We start from the raw sequence: 19852 nt of genomic DNA, 5'->3' as shown, positions 1-19852 counted from the left end.
TTGGATTGTCTTTTCCCACCTCTGCCATCTGGTCTGATAAACATTATCGCTCCCTGTAACATCTTTGTCGATTTAAAATACAGCTTCTGTAAGCAAACCTTAGTCTGATTTTTAAAGAAAAGTGAGGTGAAAAACCAGAAAATATGGTCTACTGCTAGAATAAATTTGCATTTGTATGATATATGTTGCTGTTGTTAAAGAGGAGGAGGAAGCATTAGAGGAAAATGAAATAACTATTTACTAGGATTAACAAAGGACACCCATAGGTATTAGTTCTACTGGTAACAGAAGGACAAAAGGGAATGGTTTAAAGATGTCTATTCAGTTTGGAATCTGAAGCTGAAGAGCTCTCAGAGTTCAAGAAGTAAGTTGCTTTCAGAAGGAGATGAGCTGGAAGATAGCAAAAATAGACTAGACTAGACTAGGCTAGAATAGTTCAATTGGAAGGGGCCAACAATGATCATCTAATCCAACTGCCTGACCGCTTCAGGGCTGACCAAAAATGAAAGCCTGTTATTAAAGGTATTGTCCAAACACTGACAGGCATGGGGCATCGACCAACTCTCTAGGAACCCTGTTCCAGTGTTTGAGATGCTCTTCAGAAGCACACTCAAAATGATCCAGGTGCAAACAGGCATTCAGTCCCTGGGACCCTACAAAACCTGAAATGCTTGTGGTGTAGGGGTCAGGTCCTCAGCATGAGCTGTTTAGCTGTATGAATCTGCTTCTCTTGAGCTGCATTAATTGCTAACATAGAGACACCTTTTGACCTGTTTTTGTGTAAAATCTCTCTCCAAATTGACCTTTTTTAAACCAGGCTCAGGCCTTTTCTTTCTGCGAGAATTGTGCTCCCAACCTAGTGGGATTTTCTCCTGGTCGTGTTGTCTTTCTGTCTTCACTGTGATATTCTGAGACTACTGATGTTCTGCTGCTGCTCACAGTTAGACGTCTATAAAAATAATAATGGCAAATCTTTGTAATAGCTCATGGAGCCTTAGAAAACATGAGGCAGATGAGGACTTAACTTTGCTCTCCTTAGGCTCAGCTGTGAACACAGCTCTGAAACCCTCTGGCAGGCATCTGTGTCTCATCCCCAGCAAGGATGAGCACTCTCCTGCTGTCATTGTCTCAGCTCAAGTGGCTGAAGTTTACGCAGGAGCCTGCTGCTCACACATGGAGGTCTGTGCCGTGCCATGTTGTGGAATTTGTCTTCCAGTTTGCTCTTCAAAAAATCTACAAAATCGGTGGAAGGATCACTTAGGACTGTGAAGCCAAGTGCTCGGGAGTGGGCACTTCCAGTTGCTCATGCAGCCTTAGCTCAGCTACACTCTGCACAGCACTGTTATGATTCAGAGGCTTGGAATCATAGAATCATAGAATCGTTTTGGTTGGAAAAGACATTTAAGATCATCAAGTCGAACCGTTACCCTAACACTGCCAAGTCCACCACTAAACTGTGTCCCGAAGCACCACTTCTGACCTTATTCCTTCTGTCTCTGGGTTTTCCACCTGTACAATAATGATAATAAACCATTGTCATTGCACTGCAATTATGCAAAGATAAACTACAATGAATGAACATTAATATTGCAGTGAGCCTCACAAGAGTGAGGTGCATAGGGGACATCTCCAGCAGGATTTCGTAATGTTTAGTAAAAAAAAGGGTGGCCCACACACATGAACAGTGACACCCACTGTCCCAAACCACACACTGTGCACAGCGCATCGGTCCAAGATTTGTGACCCAAGTTGGTTCTCCAATTTCTCAATTTCTGAATGAGTGCTTGACTTCAAAGCCTTGATTTTACAGCTGCACCCCTTTGACTGCAGTCTTTTTGTGTGTTTTTATCTTATCTTTCAATGTCATTAGAAGCTGCCTATCTTAATTTCAGACCTTTAGGTTAAGATTTAAAAATATTTTTTAAATCAGAAGAAAATTTATAGTTTCCTGAAATTGTAGTTGCATTGTGGAATATCATTACTCTGTATTTAGTCTTTTGGAAGCTTGATGTTTTTCCTTTGAAACCAATGGAAGAAATCTTGTATGACTTGTATTGAAAATGAACAGTGTTTAAAGAGACTATTTGGATGTTTCTGCTGATATTTTTCCTAAAGCAGATCCAAAGTGCTTACGCTACGCAGAGATCTATTAAATTCAGCAGCTTTGTCCAGCTGTCAGCAACTTAATTCTCCATTAATTCCAGTTTATCTGAAAAAGATTAAGAAAATAAAGCAAGACATTATATGAAATTATATAAAAAATATATTTGTTCTGACTGTTTCTTCAGAGGAGTTTTCTTTTCACCTGCTAGGTCTGTGGAAGATGGGGAGCGGCCCTTTGCACTAGGAATGCAGTTTGTTTTATTACGAACTCTTGGTAAGTCTTACAGTTACTCAGCATTTCCTTGAAGGCTTACCATGTGTGGCTCAAATGTACCATAAAAGTACTAAAATTCTGTAAATCTGCAACTAATTGCCTGACTAATTGTATTAGGAACCTAAAATTAATAGCTTCTGAAAATGTTGTAGCTGAGAATGTATTTACTGACTTTCTAGAACATTTTTGTCCCAGAAAGAGATATTTTTACAGTTTCAAATTTTATTTAAAAACTAATAGTTACTAAATATTATTTTATAAGGATTTTTTCTTTTTTAGAAACAGATTTTTATTGCTTTCAGCAATAACAATAGCTTTTTGCATTTTTAAAATAAGAAGCAATTGTTACTTAATGTCTAATTTAAAATGTTTCAAAGCAAAAAGGGTACATGTTGAAAGTCTTTATTCCATAAAGTAGTTTCTTTCGAGCTCTTGAACTTCTAAAACCCTGCCTATAAAGAATACTCCAGATGATCAGCTACTATGAAACACACGACTAGAGCAAGCAAGGCCTATTCTAAGAGCACAAGAGGAGAAGCCCGTATAGCTGCATCTGGAAGTTTTCTTTGAGGAAGGACGTTTCTGACTTGTCTTAAAGGTGGTGTATTTCTGGAGAAAACAGGAGCATTCAATGGGATGGCTGCATTTTTAGCAGCCTTAGAAGTTAAAGTCTGTTTCTGAGGAAGATCTATTCAAAAGAAAATTTACAATTTTAATGGTCTCACCGCTTCCATCCATCTTCACGAAGAGAAACTTTTTGCGGTCTTTGGGGCTTTTTCTCCTTAACCTAAAGCAGCAACCCCCACCTTTTCCCAGCTCATGGGCAATCGATGTTCAGCAAGTAACTTTCTGGAGATAATGTTGTATTTTGTTCGCCTCCCATATTTTATTTCCTGAGAGAAACATTGAATTTTCTTTTGGGGCACACATAGTTCAAGAAGAGCTGTCTGAGGACAGCAGATTGAAGCAGTACCTGTTGTAAGGTGCTGCTGCACTGTCTTCTTTGCTTGAATTCTTTGCCATTTGTGGTGCGTTTCATGTGTGGGATAAGTAGTGTTGGTGGGAAGATCAGCTGACCAGTTTTCTGTGTTTTACATTTCATGAGAGAACAGCGGTGTATCAATCTCAAAAATTCTCGACCTACGCTGTTTGGCTACGGTACATAGTTTCTTTAGAACTTTTCCACTATATGCTAACACGTACTATTTCTGCTGCTATTTTTATTTCAGCTTACATTCCCACTCCGATTTATTTTGGGGCTGTTATTGACACCACGTGCATGCTTTGGCAACAGGATTGCGGCATACAAGGATCTTGTTGGGAATACGATGTCACCTCATTTCGTTTTGTCTACTTTGGGTTGGCAGCTGCTCTCAAGTTTGTGGGATTCTTTTTTATTTTCCTGGCCTGGTATTCCATTAAGTGTAAAGAAGAGCAACTGCAGCGACAGAGGTGGAGGGCTCCGCCGGTGAACACTGTGAGTGAGATGGTTGGCCAAGCTGGACCTCAACAAAACTATGCACGGACTAGATCCTGCCCTACCTTCAGCTCCCGAGGAGACATCAGTGTGGCACAAGGAATGAACTGCGTAGCACAGACATACCCTGGCCCTTTTTCAGAAGCAATAAATTCCTCAAATGAAAATGCGTTGGAAGAAGTCACTGCTGAGATATAGACCCCTGGCTTGGTAATGTAATATTTAGTTTTGTTGGTTGACTTAATTATGGCGCCTTGTAAAACACCCGTGCCTTCTATTTTTAATCTAAATGTAATGTGATAAAACCAACAAAGCTTAATGCAAACAACCATAGTATGTTCCTGAGGGCTGGATACCTCAAACCAACCCAAGTTCTTATTTCACCCCTTCTGACAATGGAGTTTGAAAAATTGTGTTTGTAATTATTTCAGATGTGTCCATTAAATGTCCATGCTCTGATCTAATATCAATGTAAGGGTGAGGTATTTCAAACAGCAGAAGTCAGTGGAAGAGTGACAAAAACTCATATCGTTGATGTCTAGACGTCACAAAAATGCTTAAATGTCAACTTCATATCCACAAATCGTATTTTTAAGAGATGAGTAATTACTGTGAGTTCTGCTACAAAGCACAACTGAACTTATTTAAACTATGCAACTTATTTGGGTAATTGCATGTGCAGCAAATTAAGTTTAAATTTTGCTTTTAAAGACATTACTGCAACTGAATTTGGAAGGCGCTATTTTCAGACATAAGCATTAAATTAAAAAATAACATAAGGTTTAAAGTACTGATAACACGTTAAGCCATACAAAAGTTATGCATCAGGTAACGTTTGCAAATGTTGAGTCGTAATGTCTTTTTCCTGTCAAAATGTGCATTAATTTTCATTTGATGGGATGTAGTCATTCTTCACAAAGTACACAGGCTAGGAAAGTATAATACTTGGAGTAAAAAACTCCAGTATTAATTTATAATAACATTAAGATGTAGGAATCACACACATACTAGAGCGGATATGTGCATATTTCTGTAATGTTATCAGGGTGGTAATTAACTAGCGCCAAATCCATACTTTTCCTCAAGAAGAAAATAACCAGTTATAGCTTGAGCCGTCCTTCAGAAATGTCTGCCAATCTAGCTCAGCTTCGGTGAAAAAAACCTCGAGGGAGAGCTAAGGGCCTCGTTTCGTGTCTGAGTGGCCACTTGGGCCCCTTGCAGCCAGTGACGGCACGGTGTTCGGGCTGGTGCATCTTGCTTCCAGCTGCAAGAGTGAGCAGAGAGACCTTCAAGTGGGCTCCAAGCAGCCTGCCCACCGCGGTGCCTGGTACGAGGAGGCTTTCCCCTCCACTGCTGGCACCGCCAGGGTGCTGTGCTCCCCGCCACTGAGGGCGGCTGGCGAGGGGGTGCCAGCTCAGACCCTGGGTCACTGTCGTTTCTGCCCCACTTCTGCCTCTCCCGCTGCCTGGTGCTGGGCAGGCTGGTGGGTCAGGCCTGGAGGTCCTAGTTGTATGGTTTGTCCCACACGTGGCTGCCTTTCCTTTTCTCAGCTTCACTGAAAGTTTCTGTGAAGGCAAAGGGCGAGTCCTCTCTCCTTTGCCCTTCCAGGAGAAGAGTTAAGAATAGAAATTGTCTGCAAGTGTGGACCCACAGGACGTGATGTGGCCTTTGCTTGTTCCAAATTACTGTAGTGTGTTTTCTCCCCAGGAGATGCTGAGACTTTCTAATCAAATGTCCTTGGCATTTCATTTCTTGCTCTGGAGGCTTTGTAGTGCCATGCTTATGATGTACTAATGATGTCTCAAAGGGCAGAGAATGATGTCAGGTGGACACTAGGAAGTCAAAGCTGTATTTTGCCCTGCAGGGAAAGCCTTAGAAGTTTAGGAAATTAAAAGCACTCTTTAAGAGGACTCAGTGATAGTCAGGTTTGGATTTTGCCATGTGGAGAGCTTGCCTGAAACCTGAATAGGAAAGAGCAGAAATTCTACGTATTTTTGAACAGAGTTATTCCTGGTTTAATTTTTAATTTATAATATGTAAGTTGATCAAACAGTACATGGAACCAGGTCCTTGAAATTAAAGGCAGTACTCTCCGTGGCATCCATTGAGTTGTCCTGGGAAGAGGGGATTTCCTTCTCTCATTGCCAGCCGCCTTTCCTTGTCTCCTGGCTCTTCTTGACTGGCACATGGCACTACCCACGGGGCTGGTTCCCCTGTTTGAAATGGTGGCTGCTTATTTCAGAATGTCTCAGTCCATTTATGTGGCTTGTAACGATACCCACTTTCTCCGTCTGCAAACTCAGATGCTCCTACCCCAAACTACAACGTAGAGGAATATCGTTTTAATCACCTCCTGCTATTCTGTACATATTAATAGTTTTTTGGGGTGAAGCCTGAGAAGTTTTTTCTTTTGTGCAGTCACCAGATACAATACATCCTCAGTCAGCATATGCCACCTGAGATGTTAGCTTCTACACTTCTTCTCCCGAGAAATAAATTTCCATGGCTCAAAGGTATTTGGTATATTTTTTTTGCTGTAGGAGATCAGAATAGATGATAAAAATGTTTCCTTTTGCTGCAGTCTCAAATGCTTCTTGCACCAGGAGTTTCCTGCCATGGCAAAAATTGAGGCAAAGTAGTAAGACAAAGTGTAATTGCAGCCCATCACCCATCCATTTTAATCACTTGCCCATTTTAATCATCACGGGGTGAGGTGAAGAGTGACAATCTTTTCAAATACCTCAGAAACAGAGCATTTAGGGAATTGTAAAAGGCTGGAGATGAATCATCTATCCTGATCTATTTCATGCCTTGTGCGCGCTTCTATTCCATGTGAATAACAAGGGAGAGCAGATGAGGCTTGTAGGATTGTCAGGAGCTGATACTGATGGGAAAGAATGGGAGTGACGGAAGTGACACATCTGCAACTGCTGCCACTTCTGAGCTGATTTCAAGGGAGTTTAGGGCTTGTTGGATGGAGACCACTTGTTTTTTAGGAAATCCTGACACTTCAACTTCTAAAAACATAGATTTTTTGAAATGTTTGAGAAACTGGAATGTGCTTTCAATAGCCTTTTAATTTTCCTTTCAAAATTATATGCAAAACAAAAAGTAATTTGTTACTTTTCAAATGAATTTGTTAGCTGTTTTGGATATAGATAATTTTGACATTATGAATATATTTCTACAAAATTACTTAATTAAATCAGCATCCTCTGAAAGAAAGAAAACGCAAACTCTGACCAGTTTTTGGTTGGTTCCTGGAGAAGGCTTTACTGTGAGTAAGCTGTAACAGTGTAAACTAAGCCAATAAAGGCACGCAGGGGAAACACATTAACTTCCTAGAGAAGTCAATTCCAACTTTGTCAATATTGACTGAAATATGGACTGAGACCTGCTGAACAAACACTATTTTCTGAAGTTGTCATTGCTGAAGGAAGCAGAATTGCCAGAGAAATTGTGTGCATCCCTAGCAGTAGTCATGATTGACATGCGGTGCTAAATGGACTCACAAGAAGAAAAAAGGAGCTTTATCTATCACCCAGCGAAGATGGCCATGTTGTCTTCCTGCTGCGAAATCCTCTGACCATAGAAGATAAAATTCCATTAACTTGTAATTTCTGCCATCATCCTTTTCTACCCCCAATCACTAAAGGTTGCATAGCAGCGAGTACAAGAAAAGGTAATGCAGAGGCCCTGCTCACCCACGGGCTGCTATCAGTAGCAAACCCAAGTCCTCTACCTGCAGTTAACCAGCCAGGGATAATATGGAGCAACAACACCTGGCAATTAACTACAAGTCCACAAAGTGCCATCATGCCATCACCAGGAGAGACTAATTTCCTCTTACACCACTTATTCCTGATTTGGAGTGAGGGACACAAGAGGAGAAGTAACCTCAATATATGGACTTGACCGAACAGGTAATTGTCCCTGCTTAGCCTCACATTCATCCTTGTTTCCTCAAAGAGGGGAAAACTTCAGAAAGGGGGTAGCCATCACCTTCGGTGCTTAGGAGTGCAGCACCCTCAGGAGATGGTTCGTAGAGCTTTTGGGGGCTGGAGTATCTGGAGAGTGGGAATCTCTGTATTTCCAGTTCTAGGCAAAAGCTGGGATTTTGGTTCCCCTTCTTCCCCATGAGTATACTGGGTATAGTATGGTATAATTTGGAACTGGTAGCATTTTATATCCTTCAGTACAGTGTGAGCAGCTGCAAGAAACACGTCGAATATTATGGTGCAATTTATATTCAATTGGAAACTTTCAGTTGACCAGCCATTGTATCTTTAAAAGTGCGTGTAGTAACACACAGTTCCTCAAAACTTGCTGTTCTGTAAGTGAAGCAGAGGCACAAATCTCCTCCTAGGTATTAGAAATGTAAGTTTGAAAGGCCCTAAATGAGTTACAAACATTTGAGTGTAGTGTTTTCAAAAATATGTTTTATTTTTTTTTAAATATAGCTTATTAATTTGTAGCATTAACTATTCATTCATTATGGCTCTGATCCAGCAGAACACATAAATATGTGTTTAAGTTTATATACTTAAGTAAGGCACTTCAATGCATGTATGTATGTAAGTATTGGACTGAATCCCATCTGCATTCAAAAAGGAGTTCCTTTACCCAAAGAGTAATTTCCATGCTGAGTTCTTTTCCCCATGGATTCAGTGATCATTGCAACCAGAACAGCACAAAGTAGCACTCGAGTACTCCCCTGTGGCATTTAAGTGTGGCTGCTTTTATATCTGGCAATGGAGGAAAGCTTTCATTTTCAAATACAATTAAAATTCAAAATATTTTGTATTTGAGCACATGCTCAGAGATACATTCTAGCTCTTCCTGCCATTCCCTTATGAATTTCTGACTGAAAATCTGTGCGTTACATGGGAAGATAGATTAAATGAGGGCATCTTTCTGACCTTAAAAACCAATGAAATTGCTTGAGTAATGCTGTAGGTTCGGATTGTACCCTTTCACAGAATTAGGACCTAGAGGTTCAGATGACACATTTTCAGTATCCTGCACAAACGTAGCAGAGCACTGCCTGCTCTGTGTACCTCCAGACAGCATGGCTGGGAGAGGGGTCAGCACCTCTGTACTGTTCTTGCAGGTTTTTTCCCCAAAATGCCTGAATTATTGCTGCCTTACTACACTTTCTGCGTTTGTGGTGTTATATTGACATAAAACTGATGACAAATGGGTCCAAAGTGTCCTACTGTTATTTTGGAGCCAGATTCTCAGCCTCATGAGTCCAATGATGAGGCTGAAGAACTGGGCCAGTACCTTGGGTTGGATGTTAAGCTGGTGCTTTAGCAAGCGTCTGTGAACTAAGGGATATCAAGTGCTTGTTTTGCTTTTATACTGTTCACCGGTTACTACTACTGTTTTGGAGATCAAAGACAAAATAGTTCTTAAACAAGTTTATCTTTTTCTGTTTTCTCAGTATTGTGTCTTCAACAATGGCATAGGAGATGTCATGCTGCAGTGTCTGGGTTCCCACAGCTGAAGCTGTCCAGCTGTGGTTGCTTTCTAGGGGCTTAAAACACTTGGTAATGGAGCTTTATCTGGACTGCAATCTGAATCAGCATTGCTTTGGACAAAGTGTTTGCCCCTTAGAGATTAAACCTGTATCAACACGTTTCAGGTCCTTCCCATATTGGATTTGATTTTATAGACATTTTTATCCTTTAGAGTGCTTAGAAGAGGGACAGTTGACATCATGGTGGTAGATTCACTCTTTGCTATAGAATTAGGGCTTTCCTTTTTTTCTTGCAACATCTTGTTTTCCAAATAACAATTCAAAAAGGTTACATGTAAACATTGTTGCAGAGTAGAGATGTGGAGCCTTCAGAGATGGGGACTAGAGATGGACAGGGTTCATATGATTCTTCTTCTTTACCCTGAATATCACTAATACATGTTATTTTGTGGCCAAAGGTTTGAAAGCGTACCTGATCCTCAGGAAGATTTTCCCTATCCTATCCACAGAATACATTACATAAATTAAGGAGGACAGCTAACACTATCCCTATCCCATAGCCATATCCGTTACACTAACTACAGTTAATAACTAGTTTTTAGCAATCCCTCGCTCCAGTCCTTCAGGTAAGCTATTTTCTTTTGACTTCATACAGCCTTTTAAACACAGACTTAGCTCTGCAAGTTCAAAGTAGCTCCAAAATTGTCTTGGTTTCAAGTGTTACGAAATAGATGCTTATTTATTCAGGTTCCATTCTACTCTTCTCATTATTACATTATTCATTGTGTGTACTGTATTTTCTTATTTTTTCTATCTCAAACCAGTTGTCACAATGTTATCCTGTGACAACATTTTGTTCATGATATAGAATAGGTGAAAAGCTGTGGAATTCATGAAGGGCTACAAAAAGCATCCAAAACATTGTTCACCTCGAGGAAGGGTGAGCCAGCTTGATAATCTTTGGACAAATGACTAAACAACCCTGTGGTGCTAATAGGTACTGAAGTATTTTACGGTGTATTCACTATGACTTAAATGACATACTCAAGGCATGTCAATGATGCAACTGCGTGTGTTTTTATTCTTAAAGTCTGGACTGCTCCAGCAAAGAGAGTGTTTGTAATTCCTGGTGGGCCAATTCCCACCTAGCTCTTCTGTGGGAAAGTAATTTCAGGAGGCAGTATAGAATTTGGCCCAGCACTAATAGCTAAGGTAAAAGCTATACAGACCACAGAAATCTCATGTAGGATGTATTCATCCAGCTGTAGCATGTTACTTTAGTGGCTTTGCTTAAGCAGAGGCTGAAAATAAATTCTATAGTAATGACTAGAAACACTGGGCTAAATTCTGGGACCCCTTAACCAAGCAATGTTAGTAAGTGTTTAAAATAAATTGAGGATTCAGATCTGAAATATTAATGTTCTTCCATGGAATACCAGAAAGAGAGGGGTAGAATAAGAGCAAATTCTATCTCTAGCAATGGAAAAAGGGAAAATCTGGTCAGCTTTAAAGTGAGCTATGATTTAAAACAGAGGGTTTTGGTTTTAAAATCTTGAAGACAAAATTTTTCCCTTCTGTTTTGAATTCTGAAAGGTGATTATTTTGCGTTATTGTGCCTGGACTGCTCATGCAGAGGAGGCATCTGTATCCCAAGTAGCACTAAGAGGTACACCTCCGACCGATAGGTCAGAAATTTTACCTCTCTAAGAAACTCCATATTTAAAAACATGGAGGGAAATTTCAAAACAAAAAAAAAAATGTGCAAAATCATCCAGATCTGAGTTTCAGTACAAAAAAAAAAAAATAATTTGGAGTCAGTAAAGCCCATGGTTGAGTGAAGGCTTTCCCCAAAGAAGGCCCGCTCTTTTCCCCGGTTGAGCAAACAGGAGCTCTGCCCTCGGTTGCAGTGTGTACCTCTACCACAGGATTTAAGCAGAACAGCAACAGTCTGGGTAGTATGTTAGGAGCATGGAGTGGGCACACTGCCTGTCACTGTTTAGTTTTTAAAAAACTCATTATTAAGCAAATGTGTAGAGTATTAAGGAAATTTGTAGAGTATGTCTGACTGTATGAGTGTGTGGGTGCTGTGCTGTGGTAAAAAGAGACTAATGGGTTTATGCGGTTTGTTTTGCATACTTTAGGCTCTTGTATGGGTTTTTTGAATTTATATTTATTTCTCAGCAGAGCTTAGAATAATTTTAAAGCTGTGTAACTCATCGTTTAATGAAATCTATTGTCAGCATCTGTTGTAAACATGTGTTTACAAAACACTCTTGAATACTTGATATTTGGAAATAAAAAATAGCATATCAAGCGTGTTTTATTTCTGACAAAAAAAAAGAAAGTGACAAAAAAGGCATATGGGTCACTGTGCAATCATTCTGGATCTGGTGATGAAGTATTTAGTCTTTTAGTGTGTAGCCAGACAAAAACAAATAATTCCACTGAACTCAGCAACCACGGAATCACAACTAAGTTTTGATCGTGCAGAAATAAACTGTAAAATTCCAGTTTCCTCTAGCGCTAAATTTGATTGATATTAGTTATATGCTAAGAAATACAAATTTGTTTGAAATAGATATTGACAGTTGGAAAAAATACACGGAGTACGAGTGTATGTGCACCTACGCTGCTCAGTAAAAGAGAGCTGGGGCGTGAACCCAAGGACTGGACTCCTGAGGTCATCACTGCTTAGTGCTTAGTTCACTCCTTGGCTCTGATGTGGACCACGCCAACAAACTACCTCTATGTGGTTTGTGGGGAAGGGCTCCCACATGTCAGAAGTGGCTGAGCCAGGTTTGGTTCCCCCTGTTCCTGCAGCCACCCAAAACCACAGGCTGTGTGCATCAGGGACCACGTGTCCTCATGCAACACCGCAGAGCCTGCAGCACACACCACAGTACCACGCCATAAGAGCTCTAGTGGTTGCAACACAGGCCTTGTATGACCACAGACATTTAAAAATTGAAATAAATGGAAATTATATTTTGAGTCCACAGGAACATCAGTACAGAGCCAAGGGAGACCCACGGCTTAGTGCTACATAAACGTGGATAGGGCCAGCCTGGCCTGGCAGTCTGGATGTGACCTTGTTCGTACAATTTGGTTTTGGAACTAGGCTTTCTACTCTTCTGGACTCACTTTTATTTAAAATTATAGATGTATCCATGGATGGAAATTCTGGCCCAAGGCAGCCTGGTCTTTCAAGTTCAAAACAACAGCAGCTTGAAGTTGAATATATTTTCCTAGACATGTTTCATTATTGAGCCTTTATACTCAGAGTGTTTTGACCTGTAGTGCATGTTTCATGGCTGGATGAGCTGTGGCTTGTTTCTGTGAAACTTCCTCACTGCTTGGTGTAGTGTGAATACTACGAGCCCCCGCACCCAGCAATGACTCAACAAAACTTTTCTGCTATAGGGCAGATGAATTTGCATTGATTCAGGACACGGCTTGTCTTTCTGAGGTATCTTAAGTGCATTTGGTTTCAGACTGCAGTCAGAAACTGCAGTGTTGTTCACAGCACCAACAGATTCGAGTCCTCAGCCAGCAGCGCAGCTTCAGCTGATGTGTGCAACCAGGGAGGAGCTACCGTTTCATGGACAGCAGAGAAATCTATGGGGTCCAGATCCTGTCTGACTTCAAAGTAAGACCTCTCCATTTTCATTTCCAATACATATAACCGCACAAAAAGGCATCTTACAGATTCCCTTGTAAGTCACCAGTGCCCAAGACTACAAACGTTAAATCAAGGAATGTGCTGTGGATGAAGTTATCACCAGTAGATTTCTAGCACATCAGTGTGCTAGTAGATTTCTAGCACATCAAGTTCCTAGTTGAAAACTGAAGACATGAGCTACCTTGGCAGGGGTTGGAAGCAGTGCACGGTGGTGCACGGGCCAAGGAGAGGCCCTGTTGTGTGGCTCTGCACTCACATTTGCTGCCGGAGCAGGAGTAAAGTTACCCCAGGCAGCTCCAAGGTGGCTCAGGCTGTGATTGCATCCCTTCAGGTGCGACACATGTTTTTGAAATGATTCTTCTGGCTTGTACCCCACTTGCTGCACATTGGTTCTCACTGAAAAATGGTGTCAGAGCACACAGACTGGATTGCTTTTCACTGAAACTAAGGGAGGAAGTTTTATTACAGCATCATACCTAGTGGGCACCAACTGGTCACAGGTGCTCAGACCTTAAGACCAGTCCTGAGCAAATCCTCCCTGAACAGGGCTGCTGCAGCTCTTGGCTTCTCGGCTCCAACTGTTTCACCACACAGATCCTCTTCCACTGTGCTTCAGTGACTGCCAGCGTAGACCGCTGTAGGCATCTAAAGGGATTTTGGTGGGGAGAGTGGAGGTTGTGTGTGCCCAGACCTGCACTCTGAAAAAACCTTCACTCAGCTGTCACATAAACCTGAACTCCATAATGATGCTGTGATCCAAATGTTACCCAAAAGCCTTATTTTTTTTAAGCTGTTTCTGTGCATTAACACTTCAGGACCAAGAGTATTTTCCTACCCATAACAGCAGCTAACACATGTCTATAAAGTTCTGGAAACGAAGCATTACCCATCTTTGCTTTTCTTGAGGGCTTTAAGTTGGTAAGAGGTCTCAGAAAGTGTCTCACACAGTCCAAGTCTGTGAGGTCAGTACTGGCTGCCTTTGAAATCCCAGAGGAATAACATTGACACCTCCCAAAGATGTGCAAGCCTTGAAGATATTCCTGTCCAGCTCCAGGCCCTCTTCAGAAAGTAGATAACTATGTACTGCCTTTCAAAAAAGACACACCTGACACTATTTTGCACATCAGAAAAAAGCCAGGAAGGTCCTCCTCTTGGCCCTCCCCTTGCCTGTTGTGGGGAGCACTTGCCCATGAAGTCTCAGATTTCATCATTCGTTTTCCTCCTGAGCCTGCAACTGCCTGATGCCTGTAAGAGCTTCCTGACAGTCACACCATACGCTGCTCATGGACTCGACTGCCTCAGCTATGGGACAAGAAGTACCATACAGAAAAAAATGCAAAATGTATTGGGATAGCAACACACTGCTTAGGACACCTCTTAGGCACAGAATGAGTCTTTTTTTTTTTTTTCTTCCCCCCTCCACGGTCTTGTAAAAGAACTATAAAAAAAGGCTCCCACCTAGTTTAGAAGATAAGGCACTATCTAAGCTTCTGATAGTTTAGAAGACAGGGCACTGCCCTGGAAGAAGGAAGGCTGACCACTTTCAAGCTGAGGAAGATGCGATCTCTTCCATTTCCTTAGTGAGTACTTTAAACTGTCACGTAAGAAGGAAAGACAAGTGGGGTGAATGGGTGGACCACACTATTGCACCATTCCCTTCTCTATCTCCACCCACGTGTTAGGAGAGAAGAAAGCATCTTGCTTGTTTCTTTCAAAGAAATGCACTTTCAAACAATGGAGGGCACATGGTTGGTACTGGATAATTCCCTGCACAAAGATATGAGAGGTAGTTGTATGGGACCTTGCTTCAACTTGCCTTTGTCCTTAAAGTTCTCCCAAACTTGCTGGCTCTGCCTGCTCTGCACCCTGTTTTGAAATAATATATCCTGTGTGTGCCAGTGTGCCTTTCAGGGGCAGGCATCTCTCAGGGGTCTATCTAGCATTGCAACGACTGATTTTTTTGAACACTTAGGTTAACCACTGGTCCCCTTTCCTGATTCCCACAAACATCACCTGTAACTTTATGTCTGCAGGAGCATCAGCGTCCAAGGACTGTGTAGAAGAAAGAAGGGTTCAAGAAGCATAACTTCAGAGGCTGATTTTAGCTATGGAGATAATCTTATTCACAGGCCACCAAACAAACATAGAGTGCAAGTAAGAGGAGTTTACCCTGAAACCTAAATTCCCTTTTGTGACGACTGTTATGCAAGGAGACACTCCTCCTGATTAGAGATCTGTGGTCCACTCTTGTTAAGCCCTGTGTGTCCCATCTACTGCACTTTGCTGTCACAGGGAGAGCTCTGCAGGGAGAAGGGAAAGCAGCAAAGCAGGGGATGGCACCATGTGACATCATTGCTTTACTTCTGGAAACTGCCAGTTATGCATCTCTGTGCATTGACTTCAAGGAAGAAAGGGTTGGATGAATTGAGAACTAAAAAAAAAAAAAAATCACAGCATGTCTTAAACAAAAAATATATATTATTCACATCTCCAGGAATAATTTATAACTAACAGAATGTAGGGTATTATTTTGTTACCCATTGCTTTGAATGTGGATGGATTCTTAAAACTGAAACTGTTAACATATTTTTAAAATAAATCTTAATTAGGAGGAAAACTGGATCATCTGGACTTCTCTGAAGGAGGTAAAGTAAAACACTCTTTATTTCAAGAAATATTGCTTCTAGACTTTCCCGAAGCCAGAATTGTACTATAAAAGTATCACAGAAATATTATACAAGATTTAAAAAAACAGTCTGTATGCTAGTAACTTAAAATCTATGTACAAATAGCATCATTCATGACCATAAATACGTTTTTCTATCAATCAGCCTGACACATACATCAGATAAAGAGCTAGTAATTTTAACATATTTACAGAGTCCATCAAAAAGACTGCTTCTTAAAATTATTAAAATCCTACTAAAAGAATCTCCTTTTTAAAAAGTTTCAACTTAAAATACAATGCAATGAATGTAAGTTTAACCTGCAGTGCTTGCAATAGCCAAAAAATGCTCACTACACTAAATAACATGTAACAGATAGGAAACACACCCGTGAATGGACACTATGGAATTACATCTGTTTGAGGTAATTCTCTTTTGTTGTTGTTGTGCTAATTGTTTAAAAATGTATAAAAAAACAAGGGAAGATACTAAGTGTTGAGTAATACAGATTTTCAAAGTCATTCTTGTATTACACTTTATAAAATTCAATGTCTGGTAAAGTTCAACAAAAAATTTAGAATACAACATCAACAATTATCTAAACAACTATTTTTTACCTCATGTGCCTTTTGTATCTAAAATAATAACATGATTTTCTCATTCCCTTTAATGCCTGTTCAAAACAAAAAGAATTTAAGTCTCAAAATGATAATAATGCTTTCAAGATATTGTTCAGGATAATAAAAATCGGATGTGGTGACAAAAGTCTATATGTATTGATGTAAACCTTTCTACCAGTATCAGCAAAAAAAAAAATCAAAGAACCTCATGGATTTTTAATACTGACAATATCAACATATAGGGAAACAATCCAATTTAAACAAATCCTCCTACAGTTCACAATCATTAGCCATACCTTTCTGAAAGTAAATTTAATTAACACAAACATGCAATATTTTTCTGAAAGTAATATTCAAAGAGTCTGTTTCCACAGTTCATGCTGTTTACCTCTTTCCTGTCAGTCTATTTATTGGTTTCACAATTGCATAAAACAATGAACAAACTAAGAACACGTAAGGTATTAGATTAATAAATGGTATCGCATACAGATTTTAAAAGTGCATTTTACTTAAAAACGTGACATTAGGGATTTCCAGTGGTTAAAATAATTTATGAAAAAGACATTATGCAGACAGGTTGGGTGGACTGAAACATTCATTCATGGCGGGATGATTTGGAAACAGAAAAAGTAACTTGAACATCCTCTTCAAAGAAATAATTTTTAGCTTTCAGAGAATGTGTTACTGCATTTGAAAGTTAACATGATTTCTTTTCATTGAAAACTGGATATCTTGCTTCCCAGTGGGGAGAATTACCGTGAAAGTATGTGCGTGTGAATAAAAAAAAATGCACACAGACAAATACTGAACTGGGCTCAATTTAGCTGCAAAACATATCTACAATAAACATGGAATGTCAGTTGTCGTGATTACCTTTATTTGTTTCCTAATAAGAAAAAGGAGAACTTATTTAATGGTTTACAACTTGATCTAATCCAAGGAGAGTGGAGCTGAGGCACTGCCTTCTACATTTAGGATTTGTGAAGTTTCTCTAGCAAGACTCTGTTCCGTTTTTTTTGAGAACGTTCCTGTTCTCTGGGTACCGATAGATGAATCCCTAATGGATACGTTTACAGCCTGATGAACGAGGGGTTCATCGGACCTCATGGGAAGATAGATTTGATCTTCAAATATATCTTCCACACCGTCACTGTCCTGATGAGTGTCTTTTTGAGGAATGCTGATGGGTTGTAGCATGAAGCTATGCCGAGACTCCAACTCTATCAAACCATTTCCGCTGAAATCCATATCAAAACGATCTGATTCTTTATCCTCCATCCATTTTTCAGCTTGATGATTATTTCTCCAGTGTGCATCATTCAAACTACTTTTCTCAGGAATATCATTGTTTGATTCAAGTTTCCTCTCCTTACTTAAATTCACTGTGCTCAAAGCAAGGGCTGCAAAGTCCGTTGGCACAATAAGCTGCAACTCTTCTGCAGGCAGACCGCTCAATTCTTCAGCAGAAGTCACTTCCACCAAGGTAAGCAGCGTGGATGATTCGTCCCCGTCCCCATTGCTTCGAGCAGTGTTAGCCTTGTCTGTTTTATTTTGCTGGTAGTAACTGTTCAGCAGTGCAAACATTCTATCTACATCCTTCAAGTAATTAGTCCAGTCAGCCAGACTAAGTCTATAGTTGTATCTGTACTCATATACACTTTCATTCACACTGTACAAGTCTTCCAGTCCTTGCCAGTCGATGTCACCAGTGAAACTGGGCATGTTAGCCTTCCCATCCATCCCATAACTGTCCTCTGTTGAAAGAAAGAATAAAGCCTAATGGTGAACACCAGCTTAAAAGTGCAAGCAAAGCTTCCACATGTGTTTCTACTCCAATTTGCTTGAAAGCACAACTATCATAACATATGTAGCTCAAAATGTAAGACGCTCCGCATCTTCTGTCATCAGATTAATGGTTCTGGCCTCAAGTGAGTTCACAGCTCCTGCTAAACACACAGCAAGAAACCCCTGGTCTTCTGCTACATCCTTGGACTGAGTAAAAAAGAACAAAATCTGATCTAATGGGGCTTTGTGATGACATTCAGAGATAAGTCTTTCCTCTGATATTTCAAGGCAGGAAAGTTGCTTCAATACATGAATAACCCATTTGCCTTTCCTGAACACTCCGCCAAAATATGCAATAAACAAGCAGTGGTTAAGTATAAAAGATGGGATTAACACTGAAAGCCATTAGTGATCTGAACTTCAACAATGCCCACAGGAATTTGGTTTCTGGGTAGCTTGAGACGTATGGTCTACAAACCAACCAGCCACATTTTATTTAATAAATGATAGCCAAAGGTAGTTTTTTATTTACTTTGTAAACATTCATTTTAATTTACATGGAGCAATAAAAGCTGTAAAAACTTGGTATGAATTAATTTATAGGACTGCACCACTCTGTAAAATAATGTTAAAATATACATAGATGCAGAATCTTCTAAAGGTTTTCTTTTTGTTCTTTTTTTTTTTTAAAAAAAAGCTTTCAAAGAAAATATCTAACAGCTTTATCAAATAATGAATCTGTATAAAGGGCATAGATAGGAGTCTGTAAGTAGCAATGGAGCTGCATTTTATATCGATCACAGACAGAAAAAGCAAAGACAGGCAGGAACCCCATTTCCAAAAGATTTTTACAAGTCTCTACAGTGACTATAGTCATTCAGATTATCAACTTTAGCGTGAAGCCCATTTTATATTGACAAGTAACACTGAACACCACTACTTTATTTAATTCACTGCTCAGACTGTGTTCAGTCCAAAGATTTTAAGAACAAAGTGGACTGCAAGGGAAAACTAATCAGGTAATGCAAAAACCTGTCAGGGAAAGTGTCAAATTTGTCCTTACAAATGATGTTGTAGGCAATACTTTGTAATTAGTTCACTGAGATGACTTACTCTCTTTCTGAAAATTGTCCAGGCAGGCAGGCTAGTAGCAATTACTTGGGAAGTTCAAGTGGCTATAGTCCAACAGCATGAACTGAGCACAAATATTTATCTATATTGAGCCCTTCATCCCTACAGTGGGTTCTTGGCATCTCCATTAATTTGCATTTTAACTTGCCCTTTCTCGTTATTCAAGTGAAACAGAAGATACGACTTGTATCTATTATAGCTTATATTCTTTGCTTCTTTACTAGCTTGGGATTTCACAGTGGAAAGAATTTCTTGAATATTTAGTCCATCATACGGAAAGTCAGAAAAATAGCACTATGGTCAGAAAAAACCTTGAGATTTTCTTATGATGAGGGCCCTTATTCTGCACCAAAGGGAGACCGCTTTCCTTACTTGGAAACACCGACTGATTTTTTTTTTCACTTAATACAACAGCTGTAAATATTTGACAATGTAATATTTAAATATCTTATATTTTTTAAAGCAAGTTCTAGAAATATATTTTTTTTTTTGCAAACATTTGGCAAACTTCCTGTTACAAGAAGCAACACAAGCTTTTGGGATTTGGTAGGACAGCTATGACAGAGCGTCGTCCTTCTTTCTTTTCCTGAAGTGGACAAGAGAAATGAAATCATGGCATGGCCACATGAGAGCCATCT

General features: G+C 39.9%; 2 protein-coding genes across 4 annotated transcripts in view; one reads left to right on the top strand and one right to left on the bottom strand.

Moving 5' to 3' along the window:
• The window catches only part of SLCO5A1 (solute carrier organic anion transporter family member 5A1), an 86524-nt gene extending 74878 nt beyond the window's left edge, over positions 1 to 11646 (top strand). Inside the window, exons 8-9 of the mRNA XM_068396079.1 lie at positions 2313 to 2377; positions 3607 to 11646. Coding sequence (XP_068252180.1) covers positions 2313 to 2377; positions 3607 to 4052 — 511 coding nt within the window. The 3' untranslated portion in view covers positions 4053 to 11646. The remainder of the gene's footprint in view (positions 1 to 2312; positions 2378 to 3606) is intronic.
• A 3862-nt stretch (positions 11647 to 15508) lies between these two features.
• Positions 15509 to 19852, bottom strand: part of SULF1 (sulfatase 1) — a 222340-nt gene continuing 217996 nt past the window's right edge. Inside the window, exon 18 of one of the 3 annotated variants that reach the window (XM_068396023.1) lies at positions 15509 to 18052. In XM_068396023.1, the coding sequence (XP_068252124.1) occupies positions 17229 to 18052 (824 nt within the window). In that variant the 3' untranslated portion in view covers positions 15509 to 17228. The remainder of the gene's footprint in view (positions 18053 to 19852) is intronic. The other 2 variants (XM_068396021.1, XR_011047795.1) reach the window with 2 other exon arrangements.

The sequence above is a fragment of the Nyctibius grandis genome, chromosome 3, assembly GCF_013368605.1.
Source record: "Nyctibius grandis isolate bNycGra1 chromosome 3, bNycGra1.pri, whole genome shotgun sequence".
Taxonomy (NCBI): domain Eukaryota; kingdom Metazoa; phylum Chordata; class Aves; order Nyctibiiformes; family Nyctibiidae; genus Nyctibius; species Nyctibius grandis.
Note: the sequence above shows the minus strand (reverse complement) of the source record. Positions and strands in the feature narration are given on the sequence as shown.